The 22412-nt window shown below is 47.1% G+C and overlaps 8 protein-coding genes across 8 annotated transcripts; 4 read left to right on the top strand and 4 right to left on the bottom strand.

Moving 5' to 3' along the window:
* Window positions 1-2183: 2183 nt before the first annotated feature.
* Window positions 2184-2886, top strand: J7T55_006985 (uncharacterized protein; the record flags this gene model as incomplete). Its single annotated transcript, XM_053135832.1, has 2 exons — window positions 2184-2685; window positions 2762-2886. The coding sequence occupies 2 exons, from the start codon at window positions 2184-2186 to the stop codon at window positions 2884-2886; spliced, it is 627 nt and encodes a 208-aa protein (XP_052986483.1).
* A 1523-nt stretch (window positions 2887-4409) lies between these two features.
* On the top strand, window positions 4410-5292 carry J7T55_006984 (uncharacterized protein; the record flags this gene model as incomplete). Its single annotated transcript, XM_053135831.1, has 2 exons — window positions 4410-4597; window positions 4659-5292. The coding sequence occupies 2 exons, from the start codon at window positions 4410-4412 to the stop codon at window positions 5290-5292; spliced, it is 822 nt and encodes a 273-aa protein (XP_052986482.1).
* Window positions 5293-5445: 153 nt separating this feature from the next.
* On the bottom strand, window positions 5446-6592 carry J7T55_006983 (uncharacterized protein; the record flags this gene model as incomplete). The annotated part of the gene is made up of 2 exons (XM_053135829.1): window positions 5446-6131; window positions 6196-6592. The coding sequence occupies 2 exons, from the start codon at window positions 6590-6592 to the stop codon at window positions 5446-5448; spliced, it is 1083 nt and encodes a 360-aa protein (XP_052986481.1).
* A 912-nt stretch (window positions 6593-7504) lies between these two features.
* On the bottom strand, window positions 7505-8087 carry J7T55_006982 (uncharacterized protein; the record flags this gene model as incomplete). The annotated part of the gene is made up of 2 exons (XM_053135828.1): window positions 7505-7793; window positions 7894-8087. The coding sequence occupies 2 exons, from the start codon at window positions 8085-8087 to the stop codon at window positions 7505-7507; spliced, it is 483 nt and encodes a 160-aa protein (XP_052986480.1).
* Window positions 8088-9317: 1230 nt separating this feature from the next.
* J7T55_006981 (uncharacterized protein) lies at window positions 9318-11132 on the bottom strand (the record flags this gene model as incomplete). The annotated part of the gene is made up of 3 exons (XM_053135827.1): window positions 9318-9820; window positions 10307-10651; window positions 10727-11132. The coding sequence occupies 3 exons, from the start codon at window positions 11130-11132 to the stop codon at window positions 9318-9320; spliced, it is 1254 nt and encodes a 417-aa protein (XP_052986479.1).
* A 2116-nt stretch (window positions 11133-13248) lies between these two features.
* Window positions 13249-15592, bottom strand: J7T55_006980 (uncharacterized protein; the record flags this gene model as incomplete). The annotated part of the gene is made up of 3 exons (XM_053135826.1): window positions 13249-14332; window positions 14396-15024; window positions 15119-15592. 3 exons carry the CDS (start codon window positions 15590-15592, stop codon window positions 13249-13251), a joined length of 2187 nt encoding a protein of 728 aa, XP_052986478.1.
* Window positions 15593-15994: 402 nt separating this feature from the next.
* On the top strand, window positions 15995-17644 carry J7T55_006979 (Riboflavin transporter MCH5; the record flags this gene model as incomplete). The annotated part of the gene is made up of 5 exons (XM_053135825.1): window positions 15995-16026; window positions 16111-16327; window positions 16502-17272; window positions 17331-17428; window positions 17491-17644. The coding sequence occupies 5 exons, from the start codon at window positions 15995-15997 to the stop codon at window positions 17642-17644; spliced, it is 1272 nt and encodes a 423-aa protein (XP_052986477.1).
* A 1589-nt stretch (window positions 17645-19233) lies between these two features.
* On the top strand, window positions 19234-20484 carry J7T55_006978 (uncharacterized protein; the record flags this gene model as incomplete). The annotated part of the gene is made up of 1 exon (XM_053135824.1): window positions 19234-20484. One exon carries the CDS (start codon window positions 19234-19236, stop codon window positions 20482-20484), a length of 1251 nt encoding a protein of 416 aa, XP_052986476.1.
* Between the last annotated feature and the right edge of the window lie 1928 nt (window positions 20485-22412).

Raw genomic sequence — 22412 nt, 5'->3', positions numbered from 1 at the left:
TGAACAAGCCGTCGCAGAAAAAAACCTCGCCCCTGGATAGCCAAAATTCTCACAATTTCTTAGACGCTCTGTTGTATTCATCTCAAAGTATCTCAGTCCTGCTCTTCTTGGAGAATCCAATCCGCCCTGTCCGGCTATTACTTGCTTCTTCTCTCCCAATTGATGGACCTTGTTGAACATATCCTACCGCCCCTGCCCGTGTCTTTAGGTTGAAGCCCTGCCAGCCAGAATCAAGAGCTCGTCATGTCTGGTGACCGCCGGGGCGGAGACCATGAACTGCATCTTATGAACTAGGATGCGCTCAATTCCCCCTGCGTTTCGGTGAATCTATGGGAGCTGACAAGTCCTAGCTGATCCCCGAGCTATGCCGGAAAGTGGATAAAATGGTGAGATCAGTTTCGGCATCTTTCATGCGTATTGTTCGTCTCTTTTTGTAAAGCACTCCTCAACTTTTTGATTTGTGCCAAATAGAGATGAACGAGGCGTCTTTGGGACGTCACGAGAAATTCATCCTCTTCAAGAGAATATTTATGTGTTTGGAAGCACGAACCTCGAACACAGGAGACCAATTTAAAACAAAGAGTTTGGCACGACGTTCCTCACCGGGTATTCTGGAGGCCCAGGCTAACGAGACCGAGAGAGCGTGGAGGAGTGACTTGACCGATGATGAATCTGTACTCTTTCCCCAAAGGATCAGAGAAGAATACCCTGAAGAGTACAGTAAGTCAAGACCATGGCAATGCTAAGAGCAGGATCTCGTGAGGAAATGATCATGCAGTGAGTTGGACAACGGATCGGACCGCGAATGACACAACTTTGCCGGAATCCATTGCCGGCTGGGAAGACGCGTTTCCACAGGACTACCTCTGAGCTACAAAGACAATGGCAAATGCATGCGGACAGACCACTGCAGGGAACCATGGGCTACCGGATAGATAATGCGAGAATGTTGAACAGTACTGCTGGATAGAAGGACGACTCACCTATGCTGCACAGACCACCGGTTATGTCAATGGAAGGAGCCCGCCGTCACCACCGATGGAACAGACCTAACAGTTGCTTCTGCTGGAACACTCTATGCAACATGCTCGGAGAAGAGCAAAGTGAAATTGTCCAGGTATATATTATATCTGAAATTAGGGTAGGGCTATTTTCCTGAGTAAGTCCAGTCCGATGATCGTATGCGCTTAGTCCAACGTATCAGCCACAGTGCGATCTGCAGGATGTCAGACCTGAACTTTTGTCATTCCACCATCTCTGGCAATTCTCCTTCCTCATCTGTGCCATCTCTAGTGTTGCATCGAGAAGAGACAGGTAAGACCCCAAGGAATATTTCAGCCTCGTATCAGTCTTTGTTGGATACCGTCATTGTCAACTCATGGCCACAGCGGCGAGGTTATTGAGTGGTGGAACTTCTCGACCAAACGATCGTGGCAAAGTGGGTCTTACTCAAAATAAAAAGGAGAAGCTTTGATTAACCAAAGCATATACCCTGTCACTAAGCAACCCGGTTCTTGGAATTCAGGGATGGCATCTCTGCGCTTTTACATTTACAGGTGGCCTGACGTCTTTGCCCCTAGACCTGTAAGTTACCCAATAAGTGCAATGTTTCAATTGTATTTAATCCCAAGTAAACATATGCGCACGTCCTCCCGCACCAGCACGGGAAAGACGAAGAAAAGTGTGAAGGGTCTAAACCTCGACTGGTGTCTAGACCTCGACAGACCCAGATTTACTGGGGCATCTTACGTAAATGCTCACCGATAGGTTCATCTGCTTGAAACGCGGCGTCATTGCCTTGATTCTTTTTAATAAGCCCCAGAAGTTTCTGAAATACAGTTCGTCCGGTCTTTTGCGGAGTCCCGCAGTCCCCATTAGTCCCCATAGGGCTGGGTACGGCTGGGCATTCAGGGGCCAAAGCCAAGGCGCATGTAGTGTAGCTCAAACATTGACCCACATGAAGGTGATGCTACACGACAGCTCTACATGAGTATATATCTATGACCTGAGGCATACGATAGATGCGTTTGAGTTCAGTGTTCTAATACCCTTTCCAAGCACCGGTCCTTTCGCTCTCTCAGGTAAAAGCTATCTTCACGCTTTCGAGTCATTCCTCCGGACAGGATCCATCCACTCGTTTTTACTTCAGTCCAGGTGACCCAAGACCATTTCCAAACGCCACGATGCAGATCTCTGTCAAAGCCGTATTCGCAGCTGCGTTGCTTGCGCCCAGCGTTACTTGCGCGCCTTACAACTGGGACTTCTGGGGCCAGTACACTTCTGCTGCCGCCTCAACTCCCTCCGCCACACCCTCAACTTCAGCTTCTGCTGCCGCAGCCACGTCGACCTCGTCTTCGTCTAACTCCTCCTTGTCTTCCGACGCGCAGAAGGCCCTCGACCTCCACAACGCGGCACGCAGCGACGTTGGCACAGCAGCACTCGTCTGGGATGCCACGCTGGCTGCTAATGCCCAGACGTATGGCGAAACGCTGGTTTCCCAATATGGCTCTTCAGGCACACTCGAACACTCGAGCGTTTCGGACCAAGGGGAGAATCTTTACTGGCAGGGCAGCAGCGGTGACGATATCCCAATGACCAATGCGGCGACCATGTGGATTGCTGAAAAGTCGGAGTACAATGGAGAGACAATCACAGAAAGCAACTACATGAACTTTGGTCACTACAGTAAGTAGCCTCGCGCATCCTCAATACCACCAGGTGCATGAACCTCAGGCCGCTAATAATCATCATGATGAATTAGCTCAAGCTGTTTGGAAGGACACATCTAAGGTGGGCATTGCGGCCGTTTCTGACGGAGCTGGCGGCTTTTACGTTGTTGCCCGTTATCAAGAGCCAGGGAACTATATTGGTGAGGCAGCATACTAAAGTGTCGAATGATGTGGCCCAGACGAGGACTGGTAGATTCAGTCTTAGTTGGACTCAGCTCCTTGGAATGAGGCAGCAGCTCTTCTCTTCTTTACCATTATACTTTTAGGCAGTGTAGATATATGTCCCGTTCATGTAGGACAAGTTCAACTATGGCCAGTTTCAGTTCATTTGCAACCCACAAGCAACTTTAAAGTCATCAATCCTCAGTCCGAAGAGCCTTTTCTTACATACTCTTCAGAGAGAGTTTTGGAAAACGAACCCTCTCCAAAATCCGGCAAAACCACTCACCAATCCTGGGAAGTTAAGGCGGTCTTAAGTCCAACAGCATCATTCCTTCAGCCAAAACGACACATTTACAGTTCGCCAAGGAAGTCATTTTGCTAATACATCATTTCCGCGATTCCCCGGTATTCCATTTACGATAGAATGAGACCTCATTATAGTGTAAAATGCAACATGCCAAGTACGGGCCGGCGTTCGTTCCACTGACTCGGTGTTCAGCTGACGATGGCAGCATGGCTCAACGAACAGAATAGCATGAAGTATATGAGAATACATAGAGCCAAGCCAATAAAATCTGCGCTTACGAACAAAGGCAATCAAGTTGAACGTAGTGTCCTTCCCAATTAGCGTCATCGATAAAGGCGTCAGGATGGATGCTTAAAAATGATTTGTTAACACCTGTTGAACTCCAAAGCCGGACCTGCATGCATTCATATGTTACTCGGTATGTAAGTCTCTCTGAGTTCCAGATACAATCTTGGTGCGTATTAAATGTTTGATGCTTAAGGAAATGAATTGCTCTGATGATGAGAACCAGCTTCATCCTCACCTGGATGGGTTACAACCTTTGATTTGGTTGAGCATGGAGAAGCCGCTGCTCAGGTACGGGATTAGAATGTCTGTGATGAGCTAATGACGTTTGTCCGTGATGCAGTACTAGACTTGTATTTCCTGGGATTTGTCCTCCGAGGATATTGATCCTGAATTATGGAAACTTAAAACGGCTTTGACACGCCGACCAAGCAGGCTTATAAGCACTTAGGCCGGCATAAGAGCCGCTGATCTACGCGGGATTGGGGAAAAGGCCCCGGAGTGAGGGGGTGGGGCGGCTCTTCTGCGTAAAGCTTTTGCCCACCGTAAGTCAAACAGCTTTGGAATGGAATCGCTGATGCTTATTTTTGGCTCGTTGGCGCAAGGAATGTGGCCTGCCCCCGGCCGACCGCTGGCGACGCTGTGCCGCTCGCCGTTGAAATGGCCGGGACCCGTTTCAACCAAAGCATCGTAAAGTCAATTGCGAGTCTCCATCCCACATAGTCATTTTGGGCCGCAGATCCAAGAATAGCAACCGATGGTCGATGCCTTCGTGTGTCGAGAATGATGGGAATATATACTTGCTGGCTCTCCTCCTCTTCGACGTGGATGCCTTCGGTGATTCTCGGTTCTAAGCGATTGGATCAGACTCCCCCTGGAATACACGCGTGCTATCGAGACCCTCACGCAGGCCTGCTGCTTCACTTATGGATTATTCTCGCGACAACGACAGCACTGCTGGCCTTATCCGCACATGCACGATGGCGACTACTGAGGACGACGCCACAACCATCTATGGCAACGACAGACAGACCACAAATGAGACGCAAAGGGCGCGATTTAAAATGCTCGAACACAGCGATTGCGGCGGTCTATCGTCTCAGAGCCGGGAACTGTAAGACTTGACCTGATGCTCTTTGGTAGTCTTCTTGAGTCACTAACGCCCCCGAACTCAGTCAAACCACAAAGACTATATACGAGTCCTGGACCTTAACATACCATCGACCAGAAATGCACGTCAAGGCTGAATTCAGGTGCTTTTGTGTGTTTCCCATATTCTTGAAGACCTTCTCGACTATACGAGGTCGGGTGGTGTCTATTGCGCCAAAGACCCAGTTCGAACAGGAAGAACTCGCCGAGGTTGTGTCTTGCGTACGAAATCAATATAAGCGAAGGCTCTTTAGCTCGAGTAATTATGATAAAGATGTTGAGGCCCGGCTAAGAAAGCTCGACTGGACGGTCCAAGACGAGCTTTACAAGTTGATCCAGGATCGCACTGGGAACGCCAGCAATACGTTTCGACGAAGGGACTATAAGCTTGTTGTGCTCCTGGAGGTCCCTGGGGGGGAGATGACCGATGCGGGAACTGGCACGCAGTGCAACAAGCGGTGGCCTCGAATGCTGAGGAAGCTAAAGGGAACCAAAGCACCACACGTCGAGTACCGCGTCATTTTTCGAGGAACTGAGATTATTAACAATGATGTTGGCTGGAGCGATTATGATAGATATACTCAGCCTTCGAAATTAGTTGATGAGGCGGAGCTGGCGAATGCTAGGGAAAAGAGCGGATACCAGGAACTCTTGGGCTGAGGGCGGCTGCTCTATTTATCGATATTTGCCTGGCCCTCACTGTTCTTTGTTTTCTCTTGCTTTCTACATTGACACATTAAGAGCTGGCGGTCATGACCAGCTTCTATCAAGGCATCGTAATATGCAAGATGAAAACAAGTTGACCTTTACGAATCACGTCGTCTTTGATTTGCCTTGTCTCTTTTTCTTTTCCCAAGATACGTAGTGGTCGTTCAGTGTCTCCTCAAGGCTTCTATAGTTCAATCCAAGCTCGCTGATGCTTCTGGTATTATCGACGGCAAATTTGACTCCGAGGTTACCAGAGATCCACTTTTGCGACAACCCGAACAACGGTCCAACAATTCTAACCAAAGGAGTCGGGAGCTGAAAACTAGGCAGCCATGGCGTACCGTTTCTGAGCCTTTTGAAATGCTTCGAGATCTCCAAGAATGTTGTTGTTTTGGGTGGGCCGACGATGTACCGGCCGTACGCCTCCTTGAGCTCAGCCTTGATGTGTGCTACAGCGACGTCCCGCACGTCAACCGGCAGAAACGATAAGTCTGGTACACCATAGAACATTGAACCGGAAAGAAGCTCGTCCATGAGGAAGAGGCTGCCTGATTCTGAAGATGATGAAAGAGTTGGGCCGAGCACGAAAGCGGGGCAAATGACGACCAGGTCCCATCGTCTCTGATCCGACTGCTGGTGCTCCTCAAAGACCCTCCAGGCCTCTTTTTCTGCAAGCACTTTAGAGTAGTGGTATGGATTGTGCTTGACAGTACTCGTTTCGTTAAAGTAATCATGGCTCATCACTCGCATCTTGTTGATAACATCTATGTAGTCGCCCGCTATGGCGCCAGCTGTTGGGCACGTCAGTGACTCTATCGTCCCATCACAGCGCAATTGAATAGGGGGCAGACTCACTCGTCGAGGTGAATACCACCCTCAAAACGCTTGCTGTTTCCTCGACGGCCTGGAGGACATTTTTTGTACCCTGCAATGCTGGCAGGACCATCTCCTTGTTGCCATCCTTGATCCTTTCAGGCACCTTGAACGGAGATGCAACATGAAAGACTATTTCGCAGCCCTGCATGGCCGGATAGAAGGAGCCTGGCTGCAGGAGATCGGCCTCGAAAAGAAGCAGCTTCCCCTCTGGATGCTGCGCCTTCAAATCCTGCAAGCACGAAATCTTGGCGGTGTTCTGCAGGCTTCGTACAGTGGTGTGGACAGTGCACCCCTGAAGCAGCAGCTGTGAAATAAGCTCGAGAGCAACATAACCGCTACCGCCGGTCACAAGGACCGGGTTGCTTATTGATGACATTGCGACTGAGAAACAAATTGAGGGAGGTACGATGAAAGATGGCCGGGTGACCACGCTAAGTTTTATCAACACGTAGGGAAATTCGAGGCGGCGAAGGATTCCGGCGAGATCCACAACGATGAAGACAAGGGTAAGGACTTAGGCAACCCTATAGCAAATGCTCTTATAATTAGCTGAATCCAGCGTGGTATTTTAAATAAGCTTAGCAAGCATTATTGGTTTGCTTCGTAGATCTCGCGAAGAAAATCACTATGTCTGTGTATTACATCACAAAATAATCATTCACCTTTTGAAACGTTATTGTACATTGTGATTAAAACAAATCATTATAATGCAGAAGAAAAAGACAACTAGTCGATCGACTTGGGACTCGAACCCAAAACCTCATCATCGCTTCTTGTTTAGGAGTGATACACGCTACCATTGCGCCAGCCGACCAGTTATATCAGTAAATCCCTCACAGTTCAAACTAAATATCAAGCACGATCACCTTCTAGGAATCTCTGCAATTTCTTAACAGAACGTCCTCCGATTAAGCAACTTCGCGTACGATATGAGCTTAAAAATATGCCTCGACTTGAAAATAGAGCTAAAAACCCCCAAGAAAGCAACTAGGTGAAGTGCTCTGATGATGATGGGCATTACATACCATTACTTGCGGCCTCAATAGGTCGAAAATATGAAAAGTGAGAAGAATCCAAAGCTTCTAGTCATGTTTGTTCGAATAGTTTCGATTTCTGAGGTTACTGTGGCAAACATAAACGTTGTTGAGACATAAATTAAGGTGGAAACAGTGTAATCACTGTTATAATATGCCATGAAATCTTTTCTCGCAATCATGAATTTCCAACTTTATCCAAATCATACGATTACAGACCAATCGCAGCGCCTAATTAACATGAAATAATGTGCTCAAGAGGCCTGTAAGTCTACCCTCAGCGCCGCGTTCGCATCCGCAGAGCTGCTTCCTCGGTACTCAATGCCAACAGGGAGTCCTGTTTCGCTTGGTATACTCCACCAGACATAATGATTATCGGCCGCCGTTCCATTCTTGACTAAGTACACTTCGTCGCTTATCGCAACTCGCTCCATCGCGGACCCTTCAAGTGTCGTGTAAAAGTTAAAGAGCACAACATTGCCGGCTGTGATGGGCCCATTGCCAGTCGTGGTTGAATCTGCTTGGAAGATGCGGCCAGAAGTGCTGTGTGGATGAGTTATGCATTAGTCAAGACTGAGACTGCAAGAGTTTGTAGATCGTCTGCTGCATTTACACTGTATCACTAGAATGACAATGTGCTTACTCGTTAAACGTAAATAGGCTACTGTACTCAAGTGCTGAGGAAAGAATCAGAGCTCCGCGTGAGACAGTGGCTATTGAAACTGGATAAGAGCTTGATCCATCTTCCGGGACAATGGTGAGGTGAAATCTTTTGGCGGAGGTGACCCCGTATAGAGTAAGCGAAATTGTCAAGAAGCGAGCGTTGGTAAAACGCATACTGGCTGACTAATTGTGTATAGTCTGATGAGCGATCGAGCGTAATAATGTGCACTTGGTCGAATTTCTCTTGTCAAGGGGAATCGAATCTTTCGTGTTCGTGAGAGAAGACAAGCGAGCCGTCTGATATAAATGTCTTTCGGCACGGCTTGGCTCTCGCATCAGCCATTCAGCCACAGTCAATGGCTAGCTATGGATAAGTGCCGATTTGGCCATCTTGATTTAGCCTACATGTACTGATCAGGCTAGATATGGAATTTAGATTCATTCATCGGCGTCAGTTCTATGCGGGTGTCTGGAGACTTCAACGACTTTAGCAGTGGTAAGCATTTAGGCATGTGGGTTTGGTGATTACCACGCCAGAAAATTTTGTCTCTGGGTTCCGGCCGGCGGTAACCGATGTGGAAAGATAGGAATTCCGCGTACAGGAGTGAGCTCATGAAAATTTCAGACGTGAAACATGCCGACATAAGGTAATTGGAACACCGATGCGTGCATTTCTGTGCACCAAAACAAAAGTTGTGACCAGCATTGGCCGCATGAGTACCCGATCCCTACCCTGTGATGAGACCCATTTGCGGAAATCGTTTCTGTGCCTGTAACGTGGATAAAGGTTTGTAGTATTGAATGATACGTCGTCTTGCCTGCTTCTTGACGGGCTCACCGGTCAGGCTAGATGGAACGGTTTGCATGCAGGTCTGCAGGTCTGCCGCAGTGAGAGCTTCAAGGCACGCATATGCAGCGTTTTGTCGTACGAGTGCCTACACCGAGTTGACTATTCAGGAAGAATCTCTTTCCTCCCGGTGAGAAAAGGGCAGGGGGTCGAGAATAAATGTGGAGGAAAGAATCCAATGTCGACCGGTGGGCCGAAGGAAGCGAGATAATGCAAGGCCCACCCGCATGCGTTGGTACGAGAATTCTTTTCTAGCGTCCCTCAAAGCTCGTGATGTTCTGCATGGCCGTCTCTCGACCCTAAAAATAGTGCTCGAGGGAGGAGTGTGAATCGTGGTAGATACGACAGCTTCCATTTGTAGCATATGAAGATAAATCAACGCCGGAAACAAAGGCAAAGCCCGCAACCCACCCCGACAGGAGGTTCGCGGGTATGAGAAGGATGGTGGCAGTGTTAATCCTGCTCATTTGGAGAGGTTGCTGACAGATAAGAATTTTTTTTTTCATGTATGGACTTTTAAAAGGCTTTGTTTGATATTTATCTACCGCGGGACAGTATCAGTCGCTCCTTATGGCAGTAACCAGATCATTTGACTTCTTGCCTCCTTGTGCTGAAACCCTTTCATCCCCCGAGGCCGTGGACGAGCCGGATTCTTCATCCAGCACCTGATCTGTAGCTGCTGTGATTTCCTGCTTCTCCTCTTTCCTTTGGAGGCCCTTGTCCTTAATGAAGAACATCAACACCCAACAGAGGCCAATGCATCCTACCCAAAAATAGAAGACAGAGCGAGCTGCTCGGGAGTACAAATCGAGTATAATGACCCTTTGCTCCTCCATTAAGCCAGACATATTTGGTGTTGAGAATATAGACGACTTAATCTCATCCGCGATGTCGCTAGGGATAGCCGACGTGGAATCCAAGTGACCGACCAGTGTATTGGAAAAGAGGGCAGATGCAATAGCGAGACCAGTAGCACCCCCTAGAGCGCGCAAAAAATTACGCGAACTGATCACAACAGCTCGATCCTGCTTAGCGGAGTGCGCCTGCGCAGCGACGAGGGCTGTGTAAAGCCGTGTCAACAGGTGAAATCATTGGAGAAGGAATTTGTTGCGCGAAAACTCACTCGGTTGAAAAGTAAAACCAACACCTATTCCCTGAATGATCAAAGTCACGATGATTCCTGCTAAAGGAAAAGTCCTCGAGAAATTGCTTTCCACGGCAGCCGCTGTAACCCATAAAGAGAATCCAGCCCAAATAACTTCACCGTATCTATTTGTTCTAGACATGTACTGTCCACTTGCAATCGATGCGATTGATTGTGGCAGGACAATTGGGAGGATGAGCAAGGCAGATTGAATCACTGACATCTGCCGAGCAGTCTGATAGAAGATGGGCAAATAATATAGAATGCTGTAGTATGCGAGGCCAATAAGGAAATTCTGAATCATCATGGCTGCTAAAGCTGGCTTCTTAAAAAGGCGAACTGAGTGACAAGTCAGTAGAATTTTCAACGCAAGAAATGCATATGACCGTGTATGGAGCTCACATGGAACCATTGGAAGCTTAGCTAACTTCCATTCGTTCAGAACGAAAAGGAAGAGCAGGGTGGAGCCAAGCGACAACAAGGCGATTGTTACTGGGCTCGTGGGAGAAAACTGGGTACCGATGCCTGATACAGGGATTAATAGTAAGATCGTCCCGGCCGAGCTGAATAGGATTCCAAGATAATCAATCTTGGCCAACTTTGCCCTCAGAGGCTCTGGGGGAATGCTCTGTGGTGGGAGCAGGAAATAGAGTATGAGTCCCGAGCCGACGGCCAGGGGGCACAGGAGCCAGAATAACGCCCTCCAAGTAGCCCTCTCAGTGAAAGCCGAGGATATGAATGGCCCGACTGCATTTCCCAATCCTACACACGACCCCAGTATACCCATGAATTTTCCTCGCTGCTTTAAAGTTGTTACATCACTAACAACCATCATTGCCAATGCCATGATCCCGCCAGAAGCAACACCGCTGATGCCCCTGAAGGCGAAGAATTGCGGCCCTGTTTTGGCGAACGAGCAAAGAAGATCTCCAAGTGCAAGCAGCCCGAGACACGTAACAAGCATCACCTTTCGGCCGAATATATCCGATAATCTGCCATAGAGCACCTGAAATGCTGTATTAGCAATAAGTGATGACGTGCCAGCCCAGGTTATCGTGGACGAGCTATTTAAGTCGCGGCCGATGGTAGGAAGGACAACGCCGATGGATTGCTGGTCAATGAAAGTAATGAGGAGCGCTGACGCCAGCGCGCTGAAGACAACAATCAACCGGCCGGTGGGCAGGATATTAGTCTGATCATATAGCATAGGCTCCGGCTTCGTGGCCATTCTGGCCGGCGATAGCTGTCCAAATCGCCGCTCCGGGACCGGCCCCGGAGTTCGTCGATTTCTGCGGCTTATGACTAGAGTGATTGATGTTCAAGTGTCGCTTAATAACAAGCGAACTGAAAGTATCCAGTGGAAAAGAAAACAACTTCTTTAGGTTTCGGCTGTTTTAAGATGATGTAGTGATTCTGGGCCAGCGAGGAGAAAATTTCAGACGTACAGGAGCCGAACTACCGGCATTTATAATCCGGCAAGCGTTTCGGCCCCGTTAAGTGATCGACAGTGGATCGCCGGACTACCGCTTCGGAGATACGAGTACAGTCGTAGCTTGGTCCAGATTGGGAGGTGGGAAAGCAATCTGCTATATAGCACCTTAGTCTTCGGTCTGAAGAAGAAACTTTTTTTTCTTCTCTTTTTTTTTTCTTTTTTTTGGGGATACTCGCTCAATTCAGGTACGGATAGATATCGCGGTAAAGTTGAATAATAGTCTCACCGCTCAACGTTTTATACAGCGGAAGTATAAACGCGGTCTACGTTAAAAAAAAAAATTGTAAACTTCGAATTCGTTTTAGTACGGAGTCCATATAACAACATATCTGCGATCTTTCCAAGGCTAGAGATCAAGCATATTTGCTCAGGGTGCCGCTGTGTGTCTCTTCAACCGTCGCCCCTGAACATGTCGCCATTCATGCGAGACCAAATGTGGAAGAACGACAAGTCGACAAACTGCAGCCACTAGAAGGACAGGAAGGCTTCTCATGTAAGCGAAGGATTTAGGATGGATCTCTCTTTATTCTTCGTCTTTGTCGTTCTCCTCCTCATCGATTACTTTTTCTTCTTCTCTGACTGTAGAACATGTAACGATGAAGAATGAGAATCACACAACGGCATTCTTTTTTGAAGATCGAAGATCGATATTTCAAGGAATCGCTATGTTGATTTACAAAGACAGTTGATGATCGAGAGAAACGGATGCATTCATACTCTCTGAGCATGTTTTGAAACTCATGTAGCCAGTGACGCTAACTACGACCTGCCTGTCATAACAAGCCGCCTGCGCCATCTCACATGCAGTAGGCCAGAGTTGCAAGTCGACACGTCGGCCCGATGTCTATGCTGACAATGTTCGCTTTCGTGAAATCCTGTTCTGCTCCAGTCCATCTCAAACAACCCAGAACCGACCTTTTCTGAGTTCGCCTTAATCCGCTTTCCTTCCTCGATGACAAATCTGAGCAGACAACCCTGCCAATTGACTGGGCTCCTTTCACGCCAATCAAGGATTTCTCAAAACAATCTCAGCCCTTCGTTATTGGCCCATTTCTATGAAGTGTCGAGCTCGATTCCATCACCATCGCTGCGACAGCCTAAGTTCAAGCTCACTTCCGTATCCGAAATCCAGGCTGGACCCTGCACCAGCAGTTCCGACCGCTACCAGACCTGCATGATTTGCAGCACTTCCAGTATCTGGCTCCGATTACCTTTGTCTCGGGACAAGTTTCGTTAGATAAGAGACCCCTAGTGCAGGGCATCGTGTCCTCTTCGGAATTGATGCTGTTGCAATGGATGCAACGGAGGTGGCAATACAGTGTGAAGCACATTGAGCGGCAAGGCGCGGACGCGATCTTCGTGGACCGGTCTTTGTGGAGTTTGAAATTCAGTGGTTGACCAAAACTCTGGGACTCGTCATAGAGCCTCTGAGCCTCTTGACTGAGAATAGTAGTACGGCCTGAAGCAGTCGCAAAGTGACTGCGTAGTGCGTTGCGACTTGAAGTGAAGACTCGGCGTTAGGACTGCTTGAGTGCAAACAGTATGACTGATTCCAATTTGAAAAGAGAGGGCTGATTGATTAGGATTTAAGACGAACAGAAAAATTAAGCCTCGTCCCGAAGACGTAGTGGTTTGGGACAAAGAAAAACTTCGTGCCTCACTCGGCCAAGTCCGCTTTCCCGCGAACGGTGACTGTGTGGAATCACGAACGGAACAAAGAGACAAGGGAGGGAGTAATTACATATCTCAGATATCCGAAGGCATCATTCCATAAATTGATGCCGGACTATGCAAATGACCACGCATATAGCAGATACCTCCAAGATTGGAATCGGCCGGTCCGGGCGGCAGATTATACCCCTCCGGCGAAAGAATCTAGATCTGCAAACAGCTGCTGCCATCCGTCATCTGTGGGGTTTGTCTCAAGAAACTCGTTCCAAATCCCACCGAGTCCGATTGGATCCATCATACCTGCATTACAACCCCAGCCATACGTGACGTCTTGTTGTTGCCCTACAGGCATCACCGAGAGGTCTGCCATGGGCAGAGTCTGCTGCGGCTTCTGCACTGAGCTTTGATCCGGCATATCGAGCGCGCCAGGCGTAGTTGGCGGAACCTCCACACCATGAACCTGGTGCTTCCGCAGGACACTAACCAGCCTCCGCACCATTGCAACTGCCATCTCGCTTTTCTCACCCGCCTTTTCGAGTAGCCGGCACGCATTTGCTAGCGCAGACCTTCTGCGTTCTGTACCAGCGTCTGTGTGCATGCTTCTTCCTGTACCAGTATTATCACGAAGTGCTGGGTCTGTGGCGAGGATTGCACATGCCATAAACAGGTGGTTTATAACGAGTCCGCTGCGGTAAGGACTACGCGAGTTCATGCGTCCGCCCTCAGAATTAGTCGAGCTCGGCGAGTCGACAGCCGCACTAAGTATTGTCGATGCTATGTCGATAACCGTTTCTGTTGAGTTCAGACACCTCTTGCGGAAGACCTCGAATTGTTTTGGCAGGCTGCTGGCTTGCAACAAGGGTCTCAGAAGCCTGGCCCACCGCGCATTTAGAGACAGCATACCGATAGATCGCTGGAGAGCTAGCCTTTGCGCTGTGGTGTCCGAAGAACTAATGTCCGCCGTGGGAATCACTGCTGGTATATCTAGCTCAAGCTGCTCGTAGAGTCGATTCAAGGCTACGATCTTCGAATATGGCAGATTGTCGATATTACCAGAACCTAAAGGCAAGGCGTCGACAACCTGGCGACAGATCTCTCCAAGGCGAATTCGCATGTTCGTGTGCAGGAGCGCCATTTCCGACCATGCGCCATACGCATGAATCATTTGGTCCGACTCTTCGATAAATTGAGGGTAATTTACCTGCATGTGTCTTGGATTGACGTTATAAATCCTATCGGATGGGCCTCCCATCGAGCCTAGGAGCCTACAGAGTTTAATCAGAACAATGCAAGTGCGTGCTGCAAATTTACGTTGCCGAGCAACTCACCAGTCCGTCGAGGCAAGGTACCACCATATCCGTCTCTTCATCTCACGAGAGAAACCGGTATCCGCAGTCTCTCGGCCTGGCAGATCAGTCAGATGCAACCGCATCTCATAAGCTGCCGTACGAGCGCCACTCTGGATGTAACGAAAACGTGACGAAGTGCCCTCCATGTTGTAAATTAGATCAGCGAGGATGAGCCGGGCATAAATTGCATCGAGTGAATTCAGGGCTGACCGTTGCAACTGGTCTAACAAATCGAATGCGGCTGTCCGCCATGCGTGCGAGTGGGCGGCGGCGTTCTCTTCGGACAAGAAGTCGAGAGTTGAGGAGAACTCCTGGTCCCAGAAGAAGGCGCTGGCAGCACAGAAGCTGAGGACAAAAGCTGCTGAGCCCAGATTGACTTTTTCGCCCTGCAGCAGTTGCGTGTACAGGCCGTGGATCATAGTTTCTACTGTAGGATAATGAATCAAGTTTGCAATGTGGAAGTCTGTGTTATCAAGATATCCCTTGAACAGAGCCAGAGCGTCCTCTCGACATGGTATATCTATGCATCTGACTGGAGTACGTTTGGGATCCAAGTATGGGCCGCTGTTCACGACGCGGAACGTGAATAAGTCACAGTCTTCGAGCACCTAAGAGAATTTATATCAGCTGTCATATTGCACATGTCCCTAGACGGGATAACAGCTGTAATACTAGGGCAAGGGGACATCAATTGCTGCTTACTGGAACAGCATGGTTGTAGTCCAGCTCGGCCGAGTGCTCACGCTGAGCTCTATTAGAATGTGTCACAGGCGTCTCAGCAGACCTTGACCTCGAGGGCTGCGTTGAAGCGGCAACGTCAGGCGCAGATGCTGCAGTCGAGGTAGTGCCGAAGACGGCTTCCTCTAACCGGTGCAGCCTCTCCAAAACTGCGTCCGGGCCTGCTGCATTCGTCCTGATAGGGGAGCATATTAGGAAGACTCGTAGATACGTGAAACGGAAGTAGAATATGACCCACCCCAGATCAAAGGTCCGCGGAGGCAGCGAAGACTGACCCTCACACGAGATTCCACGAGTGGTGCAGTTGGCGCATGGCTGTCCACGGTCGCACTTGAGTTTCTTGGAGCGGCAGAAATTGCAGCTGGTTTGAGGTTGTCGTCGGCGGCGGGGATTGTCCCGATCCGCATCTGCTGCAGATGGAGACGTGCGTCGCTTCATGGCCGGAGATCCGTGGAATGGGATGGCAGATCAGATCGGATCAGGAGCGAAGTGAGGATGATTGCTCCTCGGATGATCCGGACGAAGACTGAGCGCCACTGCCTCTAGGGAACTGAGCGCGAAACCACTTTGGGTGAGAAGATGACCTGGACAGTGGGCCGGGTGAGTCTAGCTCCTGTCGGAATGGCCCATGAACTCCAGGGGACGACGCTAAGGTACCAATCAGTCGCTGCACGTCCATGGAAGCTCCGAAGTTACAACCCAATATCAAGAACATCTCGAGCGACCAAGACGTTGATGCTTGGAAGGCTACAAAATTGATCAACGGTGACACGACGAGGGCATTCCTAATGTCACAATACTTCGTTATTATATTTCTCATTAAGAACCAGACCTGTCAAAATGACGAAGCCCATAATAGAGGCCAAGCCGAGGTGAGATTACTGACGATTCGGTTTAGAAGAAGATTTACTCTTCATGTAAGCATCGACTGCTTTGTGACTAAATCTTTGTAATAGCACGCGCTCCTTTCTTGTAGTTGCCGGCGCAGCTCTATCTCTCTTTTCCAGTGTCGGCTTCCTGAACTCGTTCGGGGTATTTGAGGTGTACTACAAAGCAAACATGTTGCAGAATAAGTCCGAGTCAGACATTTCATGGCTTGGTTCGGTGTCTATATTCATGCTCTATATTCTGGCACCGTTGGCCGGTGTTCTCGTTGACAGAATTGGCCCCAAGGTGAGTAGCCTCTAATCCCTTTAGAAATCTTCCTCCATACGCAGCCTTGGGCCCAAACACACAATGCAACATTCCTCAAGAAGAGGCTTTACATGCACCAGCGATGAAACAATTTCTCCACAGAAAAGGTATTCGGGGGTTCCAAACGGAATTACCGTTGACAATGAGACACAGGTGCTTCTTTGCAGCGGGAGCCTTGGCCTCCTGGTCGCCGTTTTTATGACCTCCTTGTGCACCGAGTATTTTCAATTCTTCCTCTCACAAGCCCTTCTCCTTGGGCTATCAATGTCATTTGTGACATGGCCTCCTGTTGCTGTCGTATCTCGCCATCTGCCACACCATAGGGGTCTAGCTTTAGGTCTGGTCATCAGTGGATCTTCGCTCGGAGGGCTTGTCTGGCCCATCGTGCTGCAGCGACTCCTCTATCATACCGAACTTGGCTTCAATTGGACGATGCGTATTGTGGGATTTATCATGATGCCCTTACTAGCGGCTGCCTGCTTGACCATTGTCGAAGCACCTCACGATAAATCGCAGCCGTCGATCCCAGACCATCATGAGCAGGGCCAAGCGCAGGAGCATGAAGAAAATATAAGGAGCAGAAAACAGACGGACTTGTCGATTATAAAGCAACCGGCCTTCATTTTCCTCTGCTCTGGCCTTGCAATTGGCTACCTCGGCCTCTTCGCTCCCTTTTTCTACGTGTCGTCCTACGCAGTGGTAAAGGGAGTCTCGCCTTCCATGTCCTTTTATTTGATTTCGATCCTGAACGCTGCTTCATTATTCGGCAGAGTCTTCCCTGGGATACTAGCTGATCGGTGGGGACACTTCAATTTTATGGTTGTAGCCCTGGCGACGTCTGCCATAGTCGGCTTTTGCTGGACTGCTGCGACGAGCCTGGCTGGGCTGATTGTGTGGTCCTTAACGTATGGTTTCACATCGGGTGTAGGTCTTCCTCGAATTAAACTATCATGCATCGGTATCATCTGGCTAATATTTCCAGGCTGTAATGAGCTTGCAAGGGGCGTGTTCTGGGAAACTTGCCAGCAGAGACACGCAAGGTACCACAATCGGACTTGTGACGGGGTCTATCTCTGTAACGTCAGTGCCTTCTCCCTTGTCTGATTTGATTTGATGGTATTGGGCTGACTCCCATTTAACAGTGTCCTCGTTGGTACACCCATCGCGGGCCAGCTGGTAGCCACCGGCGGGTATTTGGCCCTTTCCATGTTTACAGGAGCCAGTCTTGGAGTAGGCTCAATGATAGTGGCCTTGGCTAGAATCCAGCTGGACAGACAACTTCTGAGTGCTGTGTAGTTATAATGTCATTGGTCTTGGGATCCGTAACAGGACTACAAACGTTAAGAAGGTCTTTTGGTGGCTAAACCACCCACAAGGTCAACCCAAGAGGACGTAAAGAGCCAAGGAGATGATAACAGTTTTCTTACAGGACCAAGACACTTATTTGGTACTTTTGCCTCAGTGACATGGGTTTTCGAGCTCTTAGAAATGTGCAATCAGATGAACTTGAGCTCTTTACATGGAAAACAAGTTCCACCTATTTGCAGCTGTTGTTTAATAACCAGGTGTGCCAATGAGTCTAGAAATCATAATCATTGTGCTCACACATGTGCATGCACACTTGCATGGGCTCACATGCATACAAGCGAGGGGATTTCATGGAGGATCCTTAGATGGCAGTGCGTTCTGCACAAATAACCAAGATGTGACTTGTATTAGCTATAATGGGTCATTTGTGCGCTTGAGACTGTTATCGCATTGGTACATGTAGCGTAGTGACAGAACATTGTATGATCTTCCGCAAGGGCAGTGGCATGCGCATGCTTGAGCAGAAAATCACAACTTCAAGGGCTCAGTACCGTGGCTAGCCTCACTCCAGAGACTGTGCATATGTGTGTCCGTTCTCGACCAATTGACCTGACAGTTCAATCCTGATGCCTTTTGCTACTTGGATTGGCGTCATATGTTTTGTACTTTCCATCACCTGTCCCTTACTGAGAGATTCAGTGCTTGCCGTCAGAAACAGAACATTGCTCTCTAGACAACGCGCCTCCTGTTGACAACCCCAGATGATCACGCACCGCACATCCAAGTCAAGTTGCAGCCTTACTAACAGCGCATGCTTCTGCTTGGGCAGTCAAGCCGCCTGTCAACACGTCGTAAAAGCCATCCAATCCCGTTGACAACACACAGCGAGACATTAATCGACCCTCGTCGCCCTCATAGCCTACGAGCAGCCATTGTGTGCGAGCCCACAGACCGACACGACCCCTCCATCCTCCTCCTTACAACACAAACGACTGCCGTCAGGCTCTCCCAGACCGACCTTGCAAGTCGCTTCATGCGCCCACAGCGCGTCACGAAGTGAATGACATCTCAGGTTCATCTTTACCACTGCTGACGACCTAGTATTGATGCTTTGACCGCACTCCAACCCTGTAGCATCTCAGTCATTTGGCAGCTATTCACCTGACTTGGCCTGCGCGGACAAGCCATAAGAAAGGACGAGTCAAGCCCTGGTTGAGGCTATCATCCATCCAGTGGATTTTTGTGCTATATCAAGCGTCTGTTTTCTTGCCTAGGTATCAAGTATACCATTGGTATCAGCACTGGTTTCAGCAGTCGTCGTTCCTGCTGTCTTTTGGCATCATCCTCTCAAGCTTTCCACACAAGAATCTGCTTCCGCATCGAGGTTTCGAGGGCGGCTTCTCTTCATCCGCGGATCGAGTCCGAGCCCCGCTTTCGGTTCTCTATTGAGCTCAATACTGGTGTACAGATGCCTTGACAAGCCAGTATTGAACAGTCCACCCTGTGACGCAGTTCTGGTTTGCTACATTACTTCCTGAATACGGTCTTCTCACTAGGTCTAAATGCCGACCAACAAAATGACACCATCCCCACGGAGCTCGGCTGCGGGCCCAAAACCATCAGCAGGCCCAGGGGCCTTTAGTAGCAATAATTGTTCAGGTCGGATCGAGAAGAGAGCAAGGAGTGAACGGCCCAAGGAGCCTGGGATGGAACAAAACCAGGATATCGCGGAGGCCGAGCCTGAGGAGAATGCGCGACCGCAGTGGGCCGAGCCCGAGCCCGAATCCACAGAGACGCAGTCCCCTCGAAGGATCCAAACAAGAGCCTCACACAATACCACGACATCGGCTCAGGACGGGGAAGCAGGTGTGAACGACAGCAAGAAGAAAAGCGGAGGCGTGGTGCTCTACCACACCATCTCCTCCGGAGGGCCAACGCTGAAGACCATCGGCGACTTGCTTGCAGAAGTTGACCCGCACCAAAATTTTGCGATTCCTGCCAACCACATTGTTGCAAGCGTGGCGATCGACACGAGGATTCGCGAGCAAATGATACGTGTTGTCCCAAAGGGTAACCTGACGCCAGCCCGCGTGCGCTATCTATTGGCCGACAGCACCTCCGTTTGCAAGTCCTTGTGGTCTATCCGCGAGCAATCGCGCGCACTGTTCTGGTCCCGCGTGTACAAATCGAGCTGGTGGCTCAAACAGATTGATGGTGCTGATTGTCGCGAGTTCTTCCTCGCGATGTGTGTCTGCTTCAGGAATGGCTCAGGCAAGCAACCAACCAATAACACGACCAGGGGCTTTAGAGATCTGCACGATCTTTTTCAGAAGGAGCAGAACAGCGAGCTGGATGAGTACATCAGTGCCGATGTCAGCCGCCCCAACCAGCCCCTGGACGGTAGTCGTGCCGCCAGCCGAAACTCTACCTCGCGGAAGAAGGGCAGCAAGGCTGTATCTAAGGATAGTAATATCTTTCGCCGGTCAGGCAACACCAACATGACCGAGTTCGAACGCCGGGGCGTCGATTTGAAGGGCCTCAAGCCTATTATAGATACGGGTCTCCCACGATTGGAGGAGGGGCGGGAGCGGGAGAGGATGATTCGGGCCTTAACGGGCGTGGGAATCAAGGACGAGGCTGCGGCTGCGGCTGAGACTGTTGCTGCTGCTGCTTCTGGCCCTGTGCCGAAGTCCACGCCGGCCGGGAAGGATGACTCTGGGAACCGTGACACGCCAATCAAGGTTAGCAACCAGATGTTGGCGGCAACCAGGAGGAGGCTCGGAATGGGGAGGATTCAAGAGACCAAGGGTAGCACAAAAAGCGACTGATGGGTGTAACAGGAGAGAGCATTTTTTGTGTCTCGAAGAGGCCTTGGATGTACTTGTGGAGTCCGAGGCAGCAATGTCTGGTGCTGTAATGCAAAGGGCCAACAGGGATGCAATTTTGGCAGCGTACGTGACACGACTACCGTGGACGATCGGGAGCAGGCCCCAACTGCTTGATCAGGCGCTTGTCGACGATAGACTCCTAGCCTCACGGGATGCACGTCTTTGACCGGGAATCGTGACCAGGACTGGGACGGTGGACGGCGATTGGAACACACAGCAGCATTATTCTGTCTGGTTGATTTTCTTGTAGGAGAATGGGCTTTCATGGGCAGGAGTAAAGCTCCAATGGGCTCAATGAATCGGTTGAGAGGGTTGAGGGGGTTGATGACAGAAGAGAGCGCTTGACGGACGCATATGTTGGCCGGTTGAGGATTTTTAAGTCAATGGTGTGTTCCCGGATGGGGAAGAAGGCAAGACAGGTGTACAGTCCAGATGGGATGACGATAGGGCGGCCTACAGCTAACACTGTTTAAAAACCCTAACTTAGATTTTGCATTACTACACCTATACCACCTTTTCCCTGTTACCCTAACAACTACTTTCTTTTAGCTATTTACCCTGCTTATAACTATAATATTTTTAAATAAATTTTTTAAACCTATTTATATTTAATAATAAATTACTTTTAATTATATATAATTATAAGCAATTACTTTTTTTTTTATAATTTTTATAATATATATTTTATTATTATTAATATACCTATTTATAAATTAAAAAACTTTATTTAAAATAACTAATATTTAAATAGCTTTATTATTTATAATAATATTTATAAAACTTATATTAATAATAAAAAATTTATAGCTTAAATTATTAACTAGCTATATATAAATAACTTTAATAATATAAATATTTTTTTTAACTAAATTTAAATAAATATTTATTTATTATTATTAATTTAAAAGCTATAATAAATTTTAATATATAATATATTTTTAAATTATTAAACGCTTATTTTTTATAAAAAGCTATTATAAAAATAAAAAAATTATTAAGCTAAAGCTTAAATTTAATTATATTTATTATATATATAGTATTATATTATATATTTTTAATAATATAAAAAATAATAAAATATATAAGTAATATATTAGTAATATAATAATAAATTTTAAAAATAAATACTTTTTTTTTATAAGTAATAAGCTTAAAAGCGCTTATATAAACTGTTATTATTTTAGCTATAGTAAAAGCTATTTTTTTTATATTAGTAAGTATTATATAATATTTTATTTAAAATTATATAATTAATAATAATAAAGTATAAAAAATATAAAACGCTTAATAAATATATTAAAGCTAAAATTTTTTTAATTTTATTATAAAGTATATTTAGCTTATAAAAATTAAGGATTTTAAAAAATAGTATAATACTATTTAATTAAAAATTTTATATTATAAGTAAAAAGCTTATAAATTATTAAATAAAGTTAAAGTTTAAAAACATAATATAAATAATTATTTAAATATATAATAGTATTAAAAATAAAAGAATTATTAAAAAGCTATTATAAAGTAGTATATATTTATATAAAAAGTTTAAAATTATATTAAAAATTAATAAAATTAATTATAATAAAAAGAAAATTAAATAATTAAAAAATAATAAATAATAATAATTATAAAATATATTTAAATATAATAAATATTAATTAATAATATATAAAAATATTATAAAGTATATAAAAAAATATAATATACTAAGTATTTATATTTAAAGCTAAAATAAAATAAAATTAAATTAAAATATGTATAATTAAATATAAATATAAGTATTTTAAAGTAAAAAAAAAAAATTATTTTAAAATTATTTTAAAATTTTATTTTTTAATTTTTTTTAATTTTTTTTATTTTTAAAAATTAAA

The sequence above is a fragment of the Diaporthe amygdali genome (genome assembly GCF_026229845.1).
Source record: "Diaporthe amygdali strain CAA958 chromosome Unknown NODE_60_length_211398_cov_62_513432, whole genome shotgun sequence".
In the NCBI taxonomy this organism is placed as follows: Eukaryota; Fungi; Ascomycota; class Sordariomycetes; order Diaporthales; family Diaporthaceae; genus Diaporthe; species Diaporthe amygdali.
Note: the sequence above shows the minus strand (reverse complement) of the source record. Positions and strands in the feature narration are given on the sequence as shown.